Source organism: Puma concolor, chromosome A1 (assembly GCF_028749965.1).
Source record: "Puma concolor isolate L17-30 chromosome A1, mPumCon1.1.hap2, whole genome shotgun sequence".
In the NCBI taxonomy this organism is placed as follows: Eukaryota; Metazoa; Chordata; class Mammalia; order Carnivora; family Felidae; genus Puma; species Puma concolor.
Genome location: NC_141667.1, coordinates 106,516,383 through 106,531,664, shown reverse-complemented (window position 1 = coordinate 106,531,664; position 15,282 = coordinate 106,516,383). Strand labels below are relative to the sequence as shown.

General features: G+C 46.4%; 1 protein-coding gene across 14 annotated transcripts in view; it reads left to right on the top strand.

Moving 5' to 3' along the window:
- Positions 1-13,350, top strand: part of MAST4 (microtubule associated serine/threonine kinase family member 4) — a 567,430-nt gene extending 554,080 nt beyond the window's left edge. For all 14 annotated transcript variants that reach the window (XM_086699818.1, XM_025923864.2, XM_086699814.1 and 11 more), the window contains 3 exons: positions 4,082-4,218; positions 6,158-6,339; positions 6,953-13,350. In XM_086699818.1, the coding sequence (XP_086555944.1) occupies positions 4,082-4,218; positions 6,158-6,339; positions 6,953-10,833 (4,200 nt within the window). In that variant the 3' untranslated portion in view covers positions 10,834-13,350. The remainder of the gene's footprint in view (positions 1-4,081; positions 4,219-6,157; positions 6,340-6,952) is intronic.
- Positions 13,351-15,282: the final 1,932 nt, after the last annotated feature.

The following is a 15,282-nucleotide window of genomic DNA, read 5'->3' as shown; positions in this document are numbered from 1 at the left end:
CCCGGGTTTGTATGTGGGATGGAGTGTGCAGGCTGGCTGGGGCTGGATTGTGGAGGATGTGAGTCACAGCAAAGACCTAGGCCTGCAGAAAGCGTGACATTCCCCATGTGCATGTCGCAGAGAAAGGAATGTAAAAATAGTCTATCCAAGGCCAACTGAGAAGTTAACCTGGAGCCAGACTGAGGGGAAGAGATGGTTAGCCTGCCATTGTATTCAGTTCAGCCAGCTTAAAATAATTTCCCTCGCACCGTGCACAGTTTATACCAACAGTTTACAGTAAAAGTGAACAAATTGAACATTTAACAATCCACCGGCACCATTTTTTGTTGTTTTTTTTAAACAAGTGACACAGAATTTCTCTTACAAGAGTTCGCTCCTTCAGAAGAATGTATTGAGGATAAATTGACCCAGTAAGACACATTGCACTGAGTTCAGGCAGCCCTCCATGCAGCTGATGGATCCACCAGGTGGCAGGCTTTTCGATTCTCACCCTATTGTGGATTAAGTTATTTTTCCCGTCATTTACCATTTGCATGATCGTTAATGCTCCCAGTGAAATATTTGCACTCTGCATCTTGAGTGTCTGTAGTTCCTCCTTAGGGAAGTTTTCTGAGTGTATAGGTCAAGCAAACTGTCCTCTGCCATATATAGAAACAAGAAAGAGAAAACTGGGTTTGGTTTTTAATAGGGGAAGGGAACATTTGTACAGAATGCAGTGATGTGCTCTGATTTAAAAACCCCGGCTGTAACTTTTCTGATGAGATTTGTTCATCATTTATTTTTATTTCATACAACGTTTATGCTATTTTTATATGTCTTCCATTTCTTCTTGACAGTCTGATGCATCAATCATTCCCTATATTGTCCAGAGCCTGGTTCCTTCGCCACCACCCGTTAAGTCTAAGCCATCTACTCTGCCAGGGGCAGGAAAGGTGGAGGACGATCAGGTCACGCCATGCCTGTGAGGAGCAGACAGTGGGGGTGAGGGGCAGAGAGCCAGGTGTGGGCTCTTAAGACGGGCTCTGTGACCCTGAGAAAGAAGGAAACTCAGCATCCCTGAATCTGTTTTCCTCATCTATAATGAAGGGTAACAATCCATTCGCACCTCACAAGGTTGTATTAGAAAAAAAAAAAGACAAAAACAAAACAAAACAGCCCTCATAATTTGGTGGTGAAAATAAAGTGACAGAATATATGGAAATAATGCTTTAATGCTCAAAATGTGCTTTAAAAAGGCTGAATGGCCTTGTTAGCCTCTTACAGATAAAGATAGAAAAACCAGTGGGGAATTATGCTAGAAAGGGTGGAATTGGATTCAGGCTCAGTGACGTGCACAGTGGGACAGCCCCAGTGGACATATGATGGCTGTCTGTGTCTACTCTGCGTATGAATGTAGAAAAGGATTGAAAGAATTGCAGTGAAAGATGAACTCCAGCCATATTTGTTACTTTTTCATTCACTTAAGGCATATAGGAGAAACTGAAATTGTAGTATGGCCTCCCTCAATTTGTGCAGAGATCTCCTTCCACACAACCTCCATTCATAGGCCTTTCATGCTTTTAAGCTGAATGTTCTGTTTAAACAAGAAATAGAATCAATCTTTGTCAGATAAGGGTTTATTTTCGAACTTTTGGCATTTGCATATAGAACGTACAGTTTGTTCTTGCAGAATATTTTTTTTCTTTTGTTCCAGTTCAAATCTTATTTTTTTTTTTTTACAATTACGACATTAGGTGTGAGATTACATGTTCTTAAATACACAAAAAAAACCCTCTAAAATCATTCATAAAATACTAAACTTACTGACACAAAAGTGGATGTAAGACATGAACAGGTCATTTCCTAAAAAAAATAGGAATGACCAAAATAAATGAGACAATGTCGAAGAATGAAGATTAAAACTCATTGCAATTTATTCGTATAAAATTGGTAATGTGTTTAACATTAATACTCAGTTCTGACAAACCTGTGGTAAGAAAAGTCTGTATGTGCTGCCAGCAAAAGTATGTATTGACATAAACTTTCTGGAAAATAGTGTATTAGTATATACTAAGAGTCTTTAAGAGGTTTAGGGCACCTGGATGGCTCAGTCCGTTGAGCGTCCCAACTCTTGATAGCAGCTCAGGTTATGATCCCAGGGTCATGGGATTGAACCCTACATTAGGTTCTGCACTGGGTGTGGAGCCTGCTTGGAATTCTCTGTCTCTCTCTGTCTCTCACTGTCTCTCTTTCTTTCTTTCTCTCCCTCTCCCCGCCCACACCACCCCTCTTTCCCTTTCATGCACTTTCTCTCTCTAAAATAAAAAATTAAAGTTTGGATAGACCCTTTGATTCACATATGTAATCTAAGGGAAATGACAGAGACTAGGACAACGATTTATGGAGGATGATATTTATGGCAAGTCTTAAAAGAACTGAAACGTAGGAAATAATAGCAGTAGGAAAATAGTTGAATTTTGATTCACCCATCTCATGGAATATTATACAGCAAATAAAAATTAAGTTTTTAAAAAATTGTTAATGTTTTTGAGAGAGAGAGAGAGAGAGAGACCACTAATGATGGGGGGGGGGGGGAGAGGGAAACACAAAACCTGAAGCAGGCTCCATGCTCCGATCTGTCAGCACAGAGCCCTGCATGGGCCTTGAACCCACAAACTATGAGAACATGACCTGAGCCAAAGTTGGATGCTTAACCAACTGAGCCACCCTGATGCCCCCAAAATTATGTTCTTAATGACTATTCAGTGATGTGGGGAAGGTTTTTCAAGTTCTATAATGAGAAATGGAAAAACAACATAAAACTAAATATTAGATTAATTAAGATTAAAGTTGTCGACAACGTATGTCTGTGTGCATGCGTAATTCATACATGCCTAAAAAAAGATTAGGAAATATACTGAAGTATTACCAGTGTTAGCTGGCAATAAGTTTCTCAATGATTTTTATTTTTACTTATACTTTACAATTTCTTCTTATAATGTCATGTATTACTTCCCAAATTGGAGCAGTGGGAGCTGGTGGTGGGGGTAGATGTTAACATTAAAACAATCAATCCCCATTGATTTGGTCCCTGCCCCCACCATACTTAACTCCCCATCTCTTAGTACCACTTACAGCTGAATTGCTAGGCGTTTTTTGGGCATAGACCTTTTAAAAGACCCTGCTCCTTTTACTTCTTATCTTTTTGAGGTAATCAGGGCCATCTGTGACTTTGAAAGGACATGTTTTTCCCCTGGTTATTAAGAAATTCAAGAAGAAGTCATTAATGCTGGAGCAAAGGGGATCAGTTCTACCATCTGCCCAGGGCGCCCCTCAGCCTAGCTTCTGACTCCTCTCTTCTGTCGACCCCCAGGGCCTGCCCGGCAAGCCCTGTCCCAACACTGAGTGAAAGTCCCAGAATTTTACCAGGAGTTACCTCCCCATACATGACCTGGTTAAAGAAAGGCTGTTTTGTACTCGCTGGCGTAAACTTCCCAGATCTGCAAGCTGACAGGTTCTATGGTGCCAGCAAAGGAATCTTTTAAAATAATTAAAAATAAAAGTCTCATTCAGTTTTGCTGGTCTATGATTTCTAGGTCAAAGGAAAAACACAAAAAGGAGAAAAAAGAAAAATAAATCAACCAACAACAGACAGCCCCTGGGCTCATTTATACTTACTACATATGGATGAAGATCACTGTTGTTTATAGAGTCCTTTGCCTGTGTCATACTTGGTGCTGCAGGCTTTACAAACTCCATCCCGGGTAATGCACACACGAGCCCCTGTGAGATGGGTGTGATTCTACTGCTGGATAGTGTACATGTTTGAGGCACAGAGAGGAGAAGCAACCTGCTCAGGGCATGCATAGAACTTGGATTGAACTCACATCTGTGGAGTCCAGAGCCTGCCCTCTCAAAGAAACCGAACATTTTGCCTTCGTGTTCTGTCAGGGTGCCACTGCTTAAAAGGCTATTTAGACATGGAAGGCTCTTGTATGTACGTCCTTACGTATCTTTATTTGTTTTTGAACGTACTTTCCCACTTCTGACCCTGTGTGCTCCCAGATTTTCCCTTTAATACCACCCCATTTTTTTTTTATAGAGTGGAAATAAGGTCTCAATCACCACCACCCCATTTGAAAACACGTCCATCAAGACGGGACCAGCCAGGAGAAACAGCTGTAAGAGCCGGATGGTGAGGCGGAGCAAGAAATCGAAGAAGAAAGAAAGTCTAGAAAGGTTAGTTAAAGCAGGATTTTCGTGGGGTTTTAATATGCCCGTGTTGGACGAAAGTTACTCCTTAATTTAAACAATTATATATGGGAAAGACTCATTTTTCTGTGAGAAATTTGGTGCTGTGGTTCAAATATTAATACATTAAAGTTCACATTCATAACAGCATTTTTCACAGTGAAAAGATTTCCATAGTTAGATCGCGGAAGAATTCAGATCGCATTTTTTTTTTCCTGTATGAGTACCATGACCAGTGCTTTGCTGTTTGTTGGATTTCAGGTGAGTTGAATGTGAGGCCCCAGACCTTCAGGCAGTTTTTAGCATTAAATGTACACTCAGTAATGTCTTTTACATTATCTGAGAACAAACGATTGCTTTTTTTTTTTTTTAACAATTGCTATTTTTTTAAATGCCAGATACTCTAAAATAACTATATCTAAAAAGCATCCACATAAGCTTAAAAATAAAGGTTTTTGTTTTACTGACTGCCGATGTAACTGCCTTACACATTTGCCATCTGGGAGGCGCTGTGAGTCCTTTTGTACTCTCTGCAGACGCCGGCAAGATGCGTGTGTGTGTTTCTGGTGGGGACATTTCTTGCCAGGCACCTGTCTGGATGGGCTCCCCATGTGACACCACAGCAGCATCCCCGTTTGGCCCGCTTGGATCTAATGTGTCTGATTGTAGTAAGAGGGGTTTTGATGACAGAAATGTGGAGAAAGAAGCAAATGAAAAAGGGGTGCGTATTCACTCCAGGAAAGACAAAGTCCTGCAAGAAAGGAAATGGAATGATGCTTCGCATGGCCTAGCTGTGAACAGTGTTTAGAATATAAAAGAAAAGCTCCGCCTCTTTTCTAACTGAAAGTTTTGTTTTAGCTCTAGAGGGAGGCGTAGAAAAGGGGGAAGTGTATTTGGTCTGAAGGTGGAAGGGGGTTGTGTAAGAGTCTAACTCTCATTTTCTGTCCTAGGAAATCAGTAGATCGTTTCTAAAATTGAAAAATGAAAACTTAACGAGATTACTTAGCAATATGCAGACAAACAGGAGAAGTAGCTAAAGGAGTAGAAAGCAGTTTCTCTGGGGAGTGGGCCAAGGGCCGAGCAGGGGAGTTGCTGTCTGTCATTAGGAACTTGATAAAATGATTTCATTGTTTAACCCAAGTACATTTATTGCATTTATTAAACTCAAATAAAACACACACACGAATTCTGAGATGGGGTCTTTTGTATTAATGACTGATTCATACACTTTTCTTAAAGTGTGCTTTAGATTTTGATTGTGCTTTAAGTTAAACAGAACACACTGTATCAAAGGGGTGTAGCAGCATGTAAACCTTTGCTTAAGCTCACTGGCGGGGAGTGAGGCTTGCCTGACCTTAAAGGTGAAAGAGCTCTCTACAGCCACATGTACTTCTAAGTCATCAGAAGCTTTTTTTCCCCCCTTTAAGATATGCTTGTTGAGCACCAAATACTCATTTGCTTCTGCTGCAGCTATATAGTGTGTGGTGCCCTGCTGATATGATAAGCTTCAGTTCACCTTTGTCGCTTTTTCTACATAAATGTACCGCCTACATGGTCATTAGGAATATTCAAGAGCCCACAGTGGAATAAGCACAGCAAACAGCTGTGGGTACAAAACACCCTCCTCATAACCCTGACAGATAAATAAATGAATATATATTTCCTATGTTTTCTATTCTTCCTATTTTGTTGCTTCTTCTTAAAGTATTCGGAATTAAGAGAACTTCCGTTGTACATTAGCAAAGACCCTTCTTTTCTGAGTCATAAGGTTTTTAATATGGGAGTGGGAACCTACACCTTAGTGTGGGGTCTGACACCGTGTCGCTGTACTGGCACAGAGGTGTGAAACTGAGCACACCCATATTGTGGGGAGACAGAGGGGCCCTCTATGTAGAATCTGATTCCTTTGTTTTTGTTTCCGCTCTAGGAGGAGATCCCTTTTTAAAAAACTAGCCAAGCAGCCTTCTCCTTTACTCCACACCAGCCGAAGCTTCTCCTGTTTGAACCGGTCCCTGTCATCAGGGGAGAGCCTCCCAGGCTCCCCAACGCACAGCTTGTCTCCCCGGTCCCCCACGCCCAGCTATCGCTCCACCCCTGACTTCCCATCAGGTGAGTGAGTCTCCTGGCCCAGACAGTAGGGGAGAGGTGGGAGGAGGTCAGAGTCACTATCTGAGCTCCTGAGGGTTGGGAGGCTTATTCCAGCGTAATGAAAGAAGGTGTAAGTGAAAAATTTAAAAAAAAAAAACAAAAAAACAGGGGTGCCTGGGTGGCGCAGTCGGTTAAGCGTCCGACTTCAGCCAGGTCACGATCTCGCGGTCCGTGAGTTCGAGCCCCGCGTCGGGCTCTGGGCTGATGGCTCAGAGCCTGGAGCCTGTTTCCGATTCTGTGTCTCCCTCTCTCTCTGCCCCTCCCCCATTCATGCTCTGTCTCTCTCTGTCTCAAAAATAAATAAAACGTTAAAAAAAATTTAAAAAAAAAAAAAAGAAGGTGTAAGTGAAAGGATAGTCATAAGATACGTCTATTTAGACCATAAAGGCAGGAAATACGGGGTTGAACCCTGATGTGGGGGGAGGTTTACCTGAAAAGCATTTTCTCAATAGAGTTAGATGCTAAGACAATTTGCTGACCTTGATCTGACCCGACCTACAACCGTTTGGGTTGGAAGCATGGAAAGAAAAGGGATGGAGTCCATTGCTCATGGCTTTTTGTTTTCCACCCCCAGGTACTAACTCCTCTCAGAGCAGCTCCCCAAGCTCTAGTGCCCCCAATTCCCCAGCGGGGTCAGGACACATCCGGCCCAGCACCCTACATGGTCTGGCCCCCAAACTCAGCGGACAGCGCTACCGTTCTGGAAGGCGGAAGTCGGCTGGCAGCATCCCCCTCTCCCCACTGGCCCGGACCCCCTCTCCAACACCACAGCCCACCTCCCCTCAGCGGTCACCATCCCCTCTGTTGGGACACTCGCTTGGCAATTCCAAGATCGCTCAAGCTTTTCCCAGCAAAATGCACTCCCCTCCCACCATAGTCAGACATATCGTGAGGCCCAAGAGTGCAGAGCCCCCGAGGTCCCCACTGCTCAAGCGCGTGCAGTCAGAGGAGAAGTTGTCTCCCTCCTATGGCAGTGACAAGAAGCACCTGTGTTCCCGCAAACACAGCCTGGAGGTGACCCAGGAGGAGGTGCCGAGGGAACAGCCTCCACGGGAAGTGACCTTGCAGAGCCTGGAGGAGAATGTGTGTGACGCCCCTTCCCTGAGCCGCGCCAGGCCTGTGGAGCAAGGCTGCCTGAAGCGTCCTGTCTCCCGGAAGCTGGGGAGACAGGAGTCTGTGGATGAGCTGGACCGAGAGAAGCTCAAGGCCAAGGTGGTGGTGAAGAAGCCAGATGGTCTCCCAGAGAAACAAGAACCCCACCAGAAATCCCATGGACTTGGGAGTGATTTAGAAAACCTCTCTACTTTTAGGCTGGAAGAGAGAGAGAAGAAAATCTATCCGAAGGCTTTAGAAAGGTCAAGTCATTTTGATAACAAAGTGGCCTTGCAGGAGGCCCCATCCGTGGGCAGCCTGCTGAAAGGGGCTCTTCACAAGCAGGCCAGCATTCGGGCCAGCGAGGGAGTGACCTCGGAAGGGGCAGCGGCTGGCCATGGCCCAGCACCTGGGGACCACAGCCAGGGCATCTGTGACTTCAAGCGCACCTCTGCTCCTGGCACCCTCCAGGACACTCTCTGCCACTCGGCTGATAGGTCCAGCTCTGGGAAGGGTGAAAACACGGAGAAGGCCTCCCAGGCCAAGGAGTGTCTCCGATGTGAGAAGTTAGACAGCAAACTGGCCAACATCGATTACCTCCGAAAGAAAATGTCACTTGAAGACAAAGATGACGGCCTGTGCACTGTGCTCAAGCCCAAGATGACGTCTAGTGCCCACGAAAGCCTGCCCGGGAACCCCGTCCGGTCCATGGGTGGACAGCAGGAGACCCCAGTGGCCTCTGAGAGCCGAGCATTCATGAGCAGTGCCCACACGGCTCAGATCAGCACTGTCTCCTTTGTCCCTCTCAAGGCGCTAGCTGGGCGGGTGGACGGTGGAGTAGAGAAGCCGGGCTTGGTTGCTCCTGAGTCACCCGTCCGGAAAAGCCCTTCTGAGTATAAACTGGAAGGTAGGTCTGTGTCCTGCCTGAAACCAATTGAGGGCACTTTGGATATTGCTCTCCTGTCTGGACCTCAGGCCTCCAAGACAGAGCTGCCTTCCCCAGAGCCTGCACAGAGCCCCAGCCCGGCCAGTGATGTGAGGCCCTCTGTGCCACCGGCTCTCCCCAGCACCGGGGGCAAGAAGGGTGAGACGGCGGGTCAGAGGGAGCCTTCCCCTGCTGGCTTCAGGATTAATAAGTCCTACCTGCTGGAGCCCCGGTTCCCACCCCCCAGCCGGGGTCTCCAGAATTCACCAGCAGCTCCCGTGCCTTGCTCTGACCCAGAGCTAAAGCGGGATAGGAAAGCTTCCCATGCAGCCAAGAGCACAGTGACGGTCATGGAAAGCGATCCCCAGCGGAGAGAGGGGGGCCCCAGCAAACACCAAAACCATAGCCCTGACACCAAACTCCTCCCCTCCCTGGGATTGAACCCCCACAGCGCGGACCCATCCAGGTCACGCAGCCTGCTGCTGCCTGAAGGTACCGCCTCAAGAGAGAAGCCAAGTGGGAGGGAATCCTCTGAAAGGGGCCCTTCCGCGGCCAGAAGCGAGCGGTCCGCTGTGAGACCTGACTCCCACAGGGATCCCTCTGTGGAGTTGTATCCTCCAGAAGCTGCTAAAACCAGTGACAATTCCAGAAATCTCCCCTCCGGGGAAAGGACCCGTCCAGATTCCTGCACTCAGACCCAAGCCCTGGAGAAAGCATGGGCACCTTGTGGGAAAACAAACCACAGAGATGGCCGAGATGAGGTGAGGCCCCTGGCGAGGGAGGACTCCTCTTTGCAGTCAGCAGGGACTCCTCGTGAGAGGGAGCTGGGCAGAGGAAGAGGTGGCCCGGAACCCCAGCCAGAAGCTCCTCCCAGCCGGTGGTCCCTGCAGCCACCAGGCACTGAACGTAGGAAGGAAGCCCAGCTCTCTGCTTTCCCATCCTTGCCGAAAGACAGTCCCAAGGAACCAGAAAGGAAAGAACAGCCTCTACAAAAGCACGTCAGCAGTAGCTCTCAGCCCCCGCTGGTCACCAAAGAACTGCCCAGCCTGGCCACTCAGCAGCACTGCGGCTCCCCAAGCCACTCCTCAGGCAGAGAGCCGGGGGGCAAGCCCTGTACTACAGAGCCCAGCCTGGGCCTCCAGGGCCCTCCCAGGCCCGCTGCAGTGCATGGTGAAAGCAGCAGCCCCAAGTCTGGGCCTGGCCCCGACTCCATCCCCGCAAAGTCTAAGCACCCTGACAGGGCCCTCTCCTCCCAGAAGCCAAGCGTTGGGCCTGCAGCAGGCAGAGAGGCTGCAGCCCAGCCGCAGGTCGGCCCCAGCCGAGAAGGGAAGGACAGCAGTAAGGGTGTGCCGGAGGCCTTCCCTGCCCTCCCAGGCTCCCAGAACACAGCCACCAATGCGATTAGCCAGGGAGGAAGTGGACCCTCAGTTCCGCTGCTCACCGAAGGGGGTCCTCTAGACCCTAAGCTAAAAGCCACCGGTGGCAGGCGGTCTCCGGAGGCACCAGAGAAGCCCACGCATCTGCCGCAGCAAGGACACCCAGGAGGGGGTGAATCGGCGGACCAGAAAGTTGCCCCTGTCAATGAAAAGCAAAACGTGTCTCCAAAGCACCCCAAACCATCCACTGTGAAAGATTGCCCCGCTGTGTGCAGACAGACAGACAGGAGTCCAAGTTCACAGGCTGCCACCGCCACGGACAGGAAGTCTGAGGGGAAGAAATGCACTGAAGCACTTTACGTTCCAGCAGACGGCGGGAAGCTTGAGGCCAGCCTTTCCCTGGCACCCGGCGAGGCCCGGCCAAAAGGCCCAGAGAGGCCAGCAGCTGCTGTGGGGAAAGGCTTGCCAGAGGCCAAGGGGAAAGTGCTGAGTCCCCAGAAGCCGCTGACTGAGGCAGGCAAGCCCAGCGGCATGAAACGGTCGCCCTCGGCCACCGGACAGAGTTCTTTTCGATCCACTGCCCTCCCAGAAAAGTCTCTGAGCTCCTCCTCCAGCTTTCCTGAGGCCAGACCGGGGGCTCGAGAGGCTGCTGCAACTAGCGGTGACACATCTTTGGCCAAGGCCAGCGGGGCTGCGGCTAAGACCCTGCCCGGGGGCGACGGCAGAACCCACATGACAAAGAGCGACTCTCTGCCATCCTTTCGGAGCTCCACCGTCACCCTGGAATTGCACCACCCCAGCCCGCCCGTGGCAGGGGGAGCCGGCCACCGGGACAGGGCCCTGTCGGTATCTGCCACCACAGGAGAAACCAAAGGCAAAGAGCCTGTCGCAGCCCCGCCCTCTCAGACTAGGAAACAGAGCGTGGGCAGAGAAGTGACCAAGGCATCCCCAGCTCCAAACCCTGACCGGCCCATCGCCCTTTCTTCTGAGAAGGACTTTGTGGTGCGGCAGAGGCGGGGGAAAGAGAGTTTGCGTAGCAGCCCGCACAAAAAGGCCTCGTAACGGGGCAGGCCCCAGGCCCGACTGGGGAGACCCGACCTGAATGTGTACCTGAGTCTTGACTACCTTGTGAAGCCAGCACTGTGTGGGAACGCCCGCCAGGCAGAGCCTGGAGCCCCTAGGCAGAGGGGGAGAGGGAGAGAGAGACAGAAAGAGGGGACCTTCTTCCAATTGCCTTCCCAATTGTAACCCATAACACTGTTACCAGAGAGGGTTTGTACGAAAAACGAAAACAACAACAATAAAGAAACACCTTTACAGTGGAAGGTTGTTGAGGATAAAGATTTTCTCTGTAAATACCTAGCAATGTGTTTGGTTTGGGATGTAGAGTGATACCTTGCTGCTGATGGCGTTGTTTACCACAGCTTTTTCTTTTCTTCTCTTTTCTTTTTTTTTTCCAGTAGGATTTTTGCTTTACCACTTATCATCACGTAGTAATGAAGCAAAATGGTTAAAACCGGGTGTATGTAAGAGTATAGATACACTCACACTCGTGTGTATATACACATCCACCCACATGTTTTGGTCTCTGGTTTCAGAGAATATTTCAAGACTACATTTTTCTAAGTTAAAACATTCTGAGTAGAGTTCAAGATGAAAGAAAGCCCTAAATACAGTAGATGGTGAGTTTGTGTGTGTCTTTTTAACCCAAGATTTTGAGAGTACTGTATCTGCCTACCTAGATTTCCAGATCTTAAAGCAAGAACTACTCTAGTCACTGCATTTGGACTCTTCCTCCATTAGGAATGGCCGGAACAAGCAGAGCTAACCATATTCATGTTACAGTCATCGCAGTGGACACTTGATCTTGGGTCCAACTGTCTGAAAGGCCAGTTATCCTTGTCTGTGGGTATATATGTCGGGTCTTCACCCTGGGTGTAGTGGAGGCTATAAACACACGTCAGCTTTATTTCTCTCACTTTCCCTTCTTTTCATGCTCTTAAACTCAGGCCTTGATGCTATGAGTCACTAGTCCAAGAAGCACACATTTTGTAGTAGTCTTGTGCCAGCCCTGCTCTTGAACAAAAAGGAAAATTACTGGCCACACGCAGATCCAATAGTACTTAAGTTGAGTAATAAGCATCAGGCATTGGAAGAGGTTTTAAATTTGCATTTTTGAGGGAAAGGGGGGGTGGATTTTGGCATCATAGCATATATATTAATGAATAATCAGGACATCAGATACATTTTAATACATAGCTGGGGCCTTATGTTGTAGATGAAGCTTGCTGTTTTTAGCAAGTTCCTGGGTTTCACATTCATTTCTGATGCATCGAGTAGCTCCATACATTTCATAACATGATCTCTTTATTTGTATGCAAAAAAAAAAAAACGTATTAATAAAGAGCAGCGTTTTTTAACAAAAAGACTTGGTGGAGCTATTTGGTGCTTGAATGTGACTGTCCTTTTTACTTTTGCTAAGCCTTATTTAAATTTTGTATACCATGGAAGATGTAGACTTCGTCAAATCATTTTAGTGTTGAGGGGGTTTTTGTTTGTTTTTGTTGCAGTTGTCCTGGAGGCTTGTTTTGTATTGTAAGACGGCACTTGCTGACCTAAGTACTAAGGCACTAAGAGAAAATACACACAGATAAGTATTTATAAGATGTTTGGGATCCATAGCAGGATTTTCTGTTTTGTTTTTCAAGAGGGAAAACAATTACCAATAAATACAAATTCAGCACCCAAACCCCCTCGGATGTCTTAGTATCTAAATCATTCATCTAAAGCACAGCCTGCGGATTGTAAATTATTTAGCAGGACTGTAAACCCTGCTCTAAAAACAAAGGCATCACTTAACTGACTGCTGGGTTGTCCTTCCTTGTAAAATGAGTTGGCAAACAGAAAAAGTCCCCCCCTACCCCTGTTTTCCGCCCCCCCGCCCCCGTGTAGTTTTAGCCATTCCCCATCACTACGTTGTGAAATGGTAGAAGAAACGCATATTTTAGAAGAACTTAAATGGGTTTCCAAAGTGGTCTCAACATTTATAATTCATATCTGTGTTTGGCAGTTGTCACAACCCAATCATCTGTACTCAGACATCACGACAGGTGTGTCGGGGAGGGAGTTCATGGTTTACAGCCTTTGCTTTTTAACTGTCCAGTTTCCTTTAAAGCACAACTAGCTGCCTGTTTACAAATGATATTTTTATGTATATTTTGTATAGTGTATTATCATTTTGGCCAAATATGTTTTTGCATTTTGGATGGGTAAAGAGTACTTAAGGTTGCATTCATGTAATACCTGTCTGTTGTTGTAAACCTCTCCAATCAGCTGGTAGGAATTCTCCTGTGTTCTATTTGGTCAGTCTCCTGTGATTGTAAGATGTGCTCCTTGGTAGTACTCCCAGCTGTAGATTTACCAGCTTAAAAGTTTGTTAGGATCTGTGCAATAAAGTGTTTGCAGTCTTATTTTCTCTAAGAAATTCCCTATGGATGTCATAATTGTTGTATATTGAACAAATATTTATACTTATGCAGTTGCATAACATTGAAATAAAAATTTAGCATGAAAAGATAATGACTGATGTTTTTCTTGCATCTACACATACATCTCCAAAGTGTTACTGAATATTACTGTGTATTATAGGAAGCATGGGTTTTTTGCAGGTTGCTTTTTGTTAATTGGACTGGTTTGCTTTTTTTTTTTTTTTTTTTTTTTTTTTAGCTTACACAAACATGTTCTATTCTTGAAGATTAAGCCTCCCTATAATGCCTTCCTACGTTTTGTACCAACCTTATTCCTTGGCCGCAGAAGTTACCAGCTTCCACACCAAGGTCGCTATCTTTTTTACGGTCTCTTCCTCAGTGAAGCCATCTCCTTCAATTCCCCTGTTATCTCCTATTACCTTCCTCCATCAGTTACCAATCAGTTACCACTGTGCCCTTTCATCTTGCATTTCCTCCTTTCCTGTGTGTTTTCTCATCATCAAAAATCACCAAAACTGGCAGAAAAGAAAGAAGCAGCCTAACATTTATTTTCTGCCTTATATATATAAATATGTGCATAGTGCTGGGCAAGATGCTTTTCATCTACCTTCTCATTTGAGCCCCAAACCAGATGAAAGTGGCATCCCCATTTCACAGATGAGGAAGCAGGCCCAGACAGGCTCTGCTGTTTGTTTAATATACACCCTGTAAAGAGAATTTGGATTAGAATCCAGATTTTTTCTGGCTCCAAAGCTCTTGACCTTTCTAAACATTACCAGGTGTCATGTAATTGAATTCAGATCTAGGCTCCTCTGTGAATGATCTAAGCCATCTCATTGTCTCTTTCTTTACATGCAGAAAAATCATATGGTGCAAAATTACACGTTTGGTGATCGGTGGGAAACCACGAGCCAAGGAAGCTAATTATTCTCTGTAGTAGGGCTCCTTTATTAATTCTAATTAATCAGCAGGCAATTTTCCATCTAGCATCTGGGGATTCATAACACAAATGTAACATGAAAAAGTGCAGCTTTATTAACTATAGAAATTTGCTTCCTCTGGTATCAGACAGGCCTTAAGGAACTCAGTGGTCAGGCAACACTCTAAATGTTTACCCGTCTATCGGTGTGGTTTGAACTCATGGCTCAAAGTGATCATTTGTGTTCCTCCTGTCTTCTACCTCTACCCCAGTGAATATTACATCTTCTGTATCTACAAAAGCTAGAAATGCCCAAAATGCGTTGTTGAAAGTCAGTTTCATGACTTTCTGCATATGGAAAGTCAGTCAGTCTGGCTCAGGTTCAAGTTCTCTGACAGTTCCGACTCCTTGGACCCGGGACGGGAATCTTAGCAGCAATCCTCACAGAAAAGCAGCATCCTCCTACTGACTTCTGGGATGTGTGTTCCAAAAGACAAGATGGCCATCTCTTGTCACAGGCTGGCCGCGGGACTCTGTCCCAACACATGGATGCAGGCAAGCACGTCAAAAAGGGAACCTGCTCCCAAATCTGTCGTTCTCTATGTATTTGGTGACCTGCCAGTCAAGTCTGTTCAGACACAGAGAAAAGAAAGATATGTTGTATATGATTACTAGGTACTGCCCCATACCGCTTTACAGAAAGTCTGGTAACATTGTAAAGCTGAAAGCCTCTCACAAATACTCATCTGCTGTTACATTACGCACTGCCCGGAGATGGCTGTCAGTAGCCAGGAGGTGAAGAATGAAGATGCTTACGATGCCTGAAGCAAGCATGTTGCATTTACTGCGTCTTCATATGTCAGGCTGGCATCACCATATCCTCCAGCTCTAACCTGTCTCCAGAAAAATCCTTTGCCTGAAAATTCGGCCCCGTTGGAATACACGCGCTGTGTTACACAGTGCTGTGCCGAAGTGACTTTCCCAGGCTGGAGACAGATTTCTACTTTTTGGGACTAGGTGCCCATCCACATCCATCCGTGTGATGCTGTCCCTGTAGTGCAAGTCCCAGCTCCTCGGCCTGCTGCTCTGTTCACATGGACATCC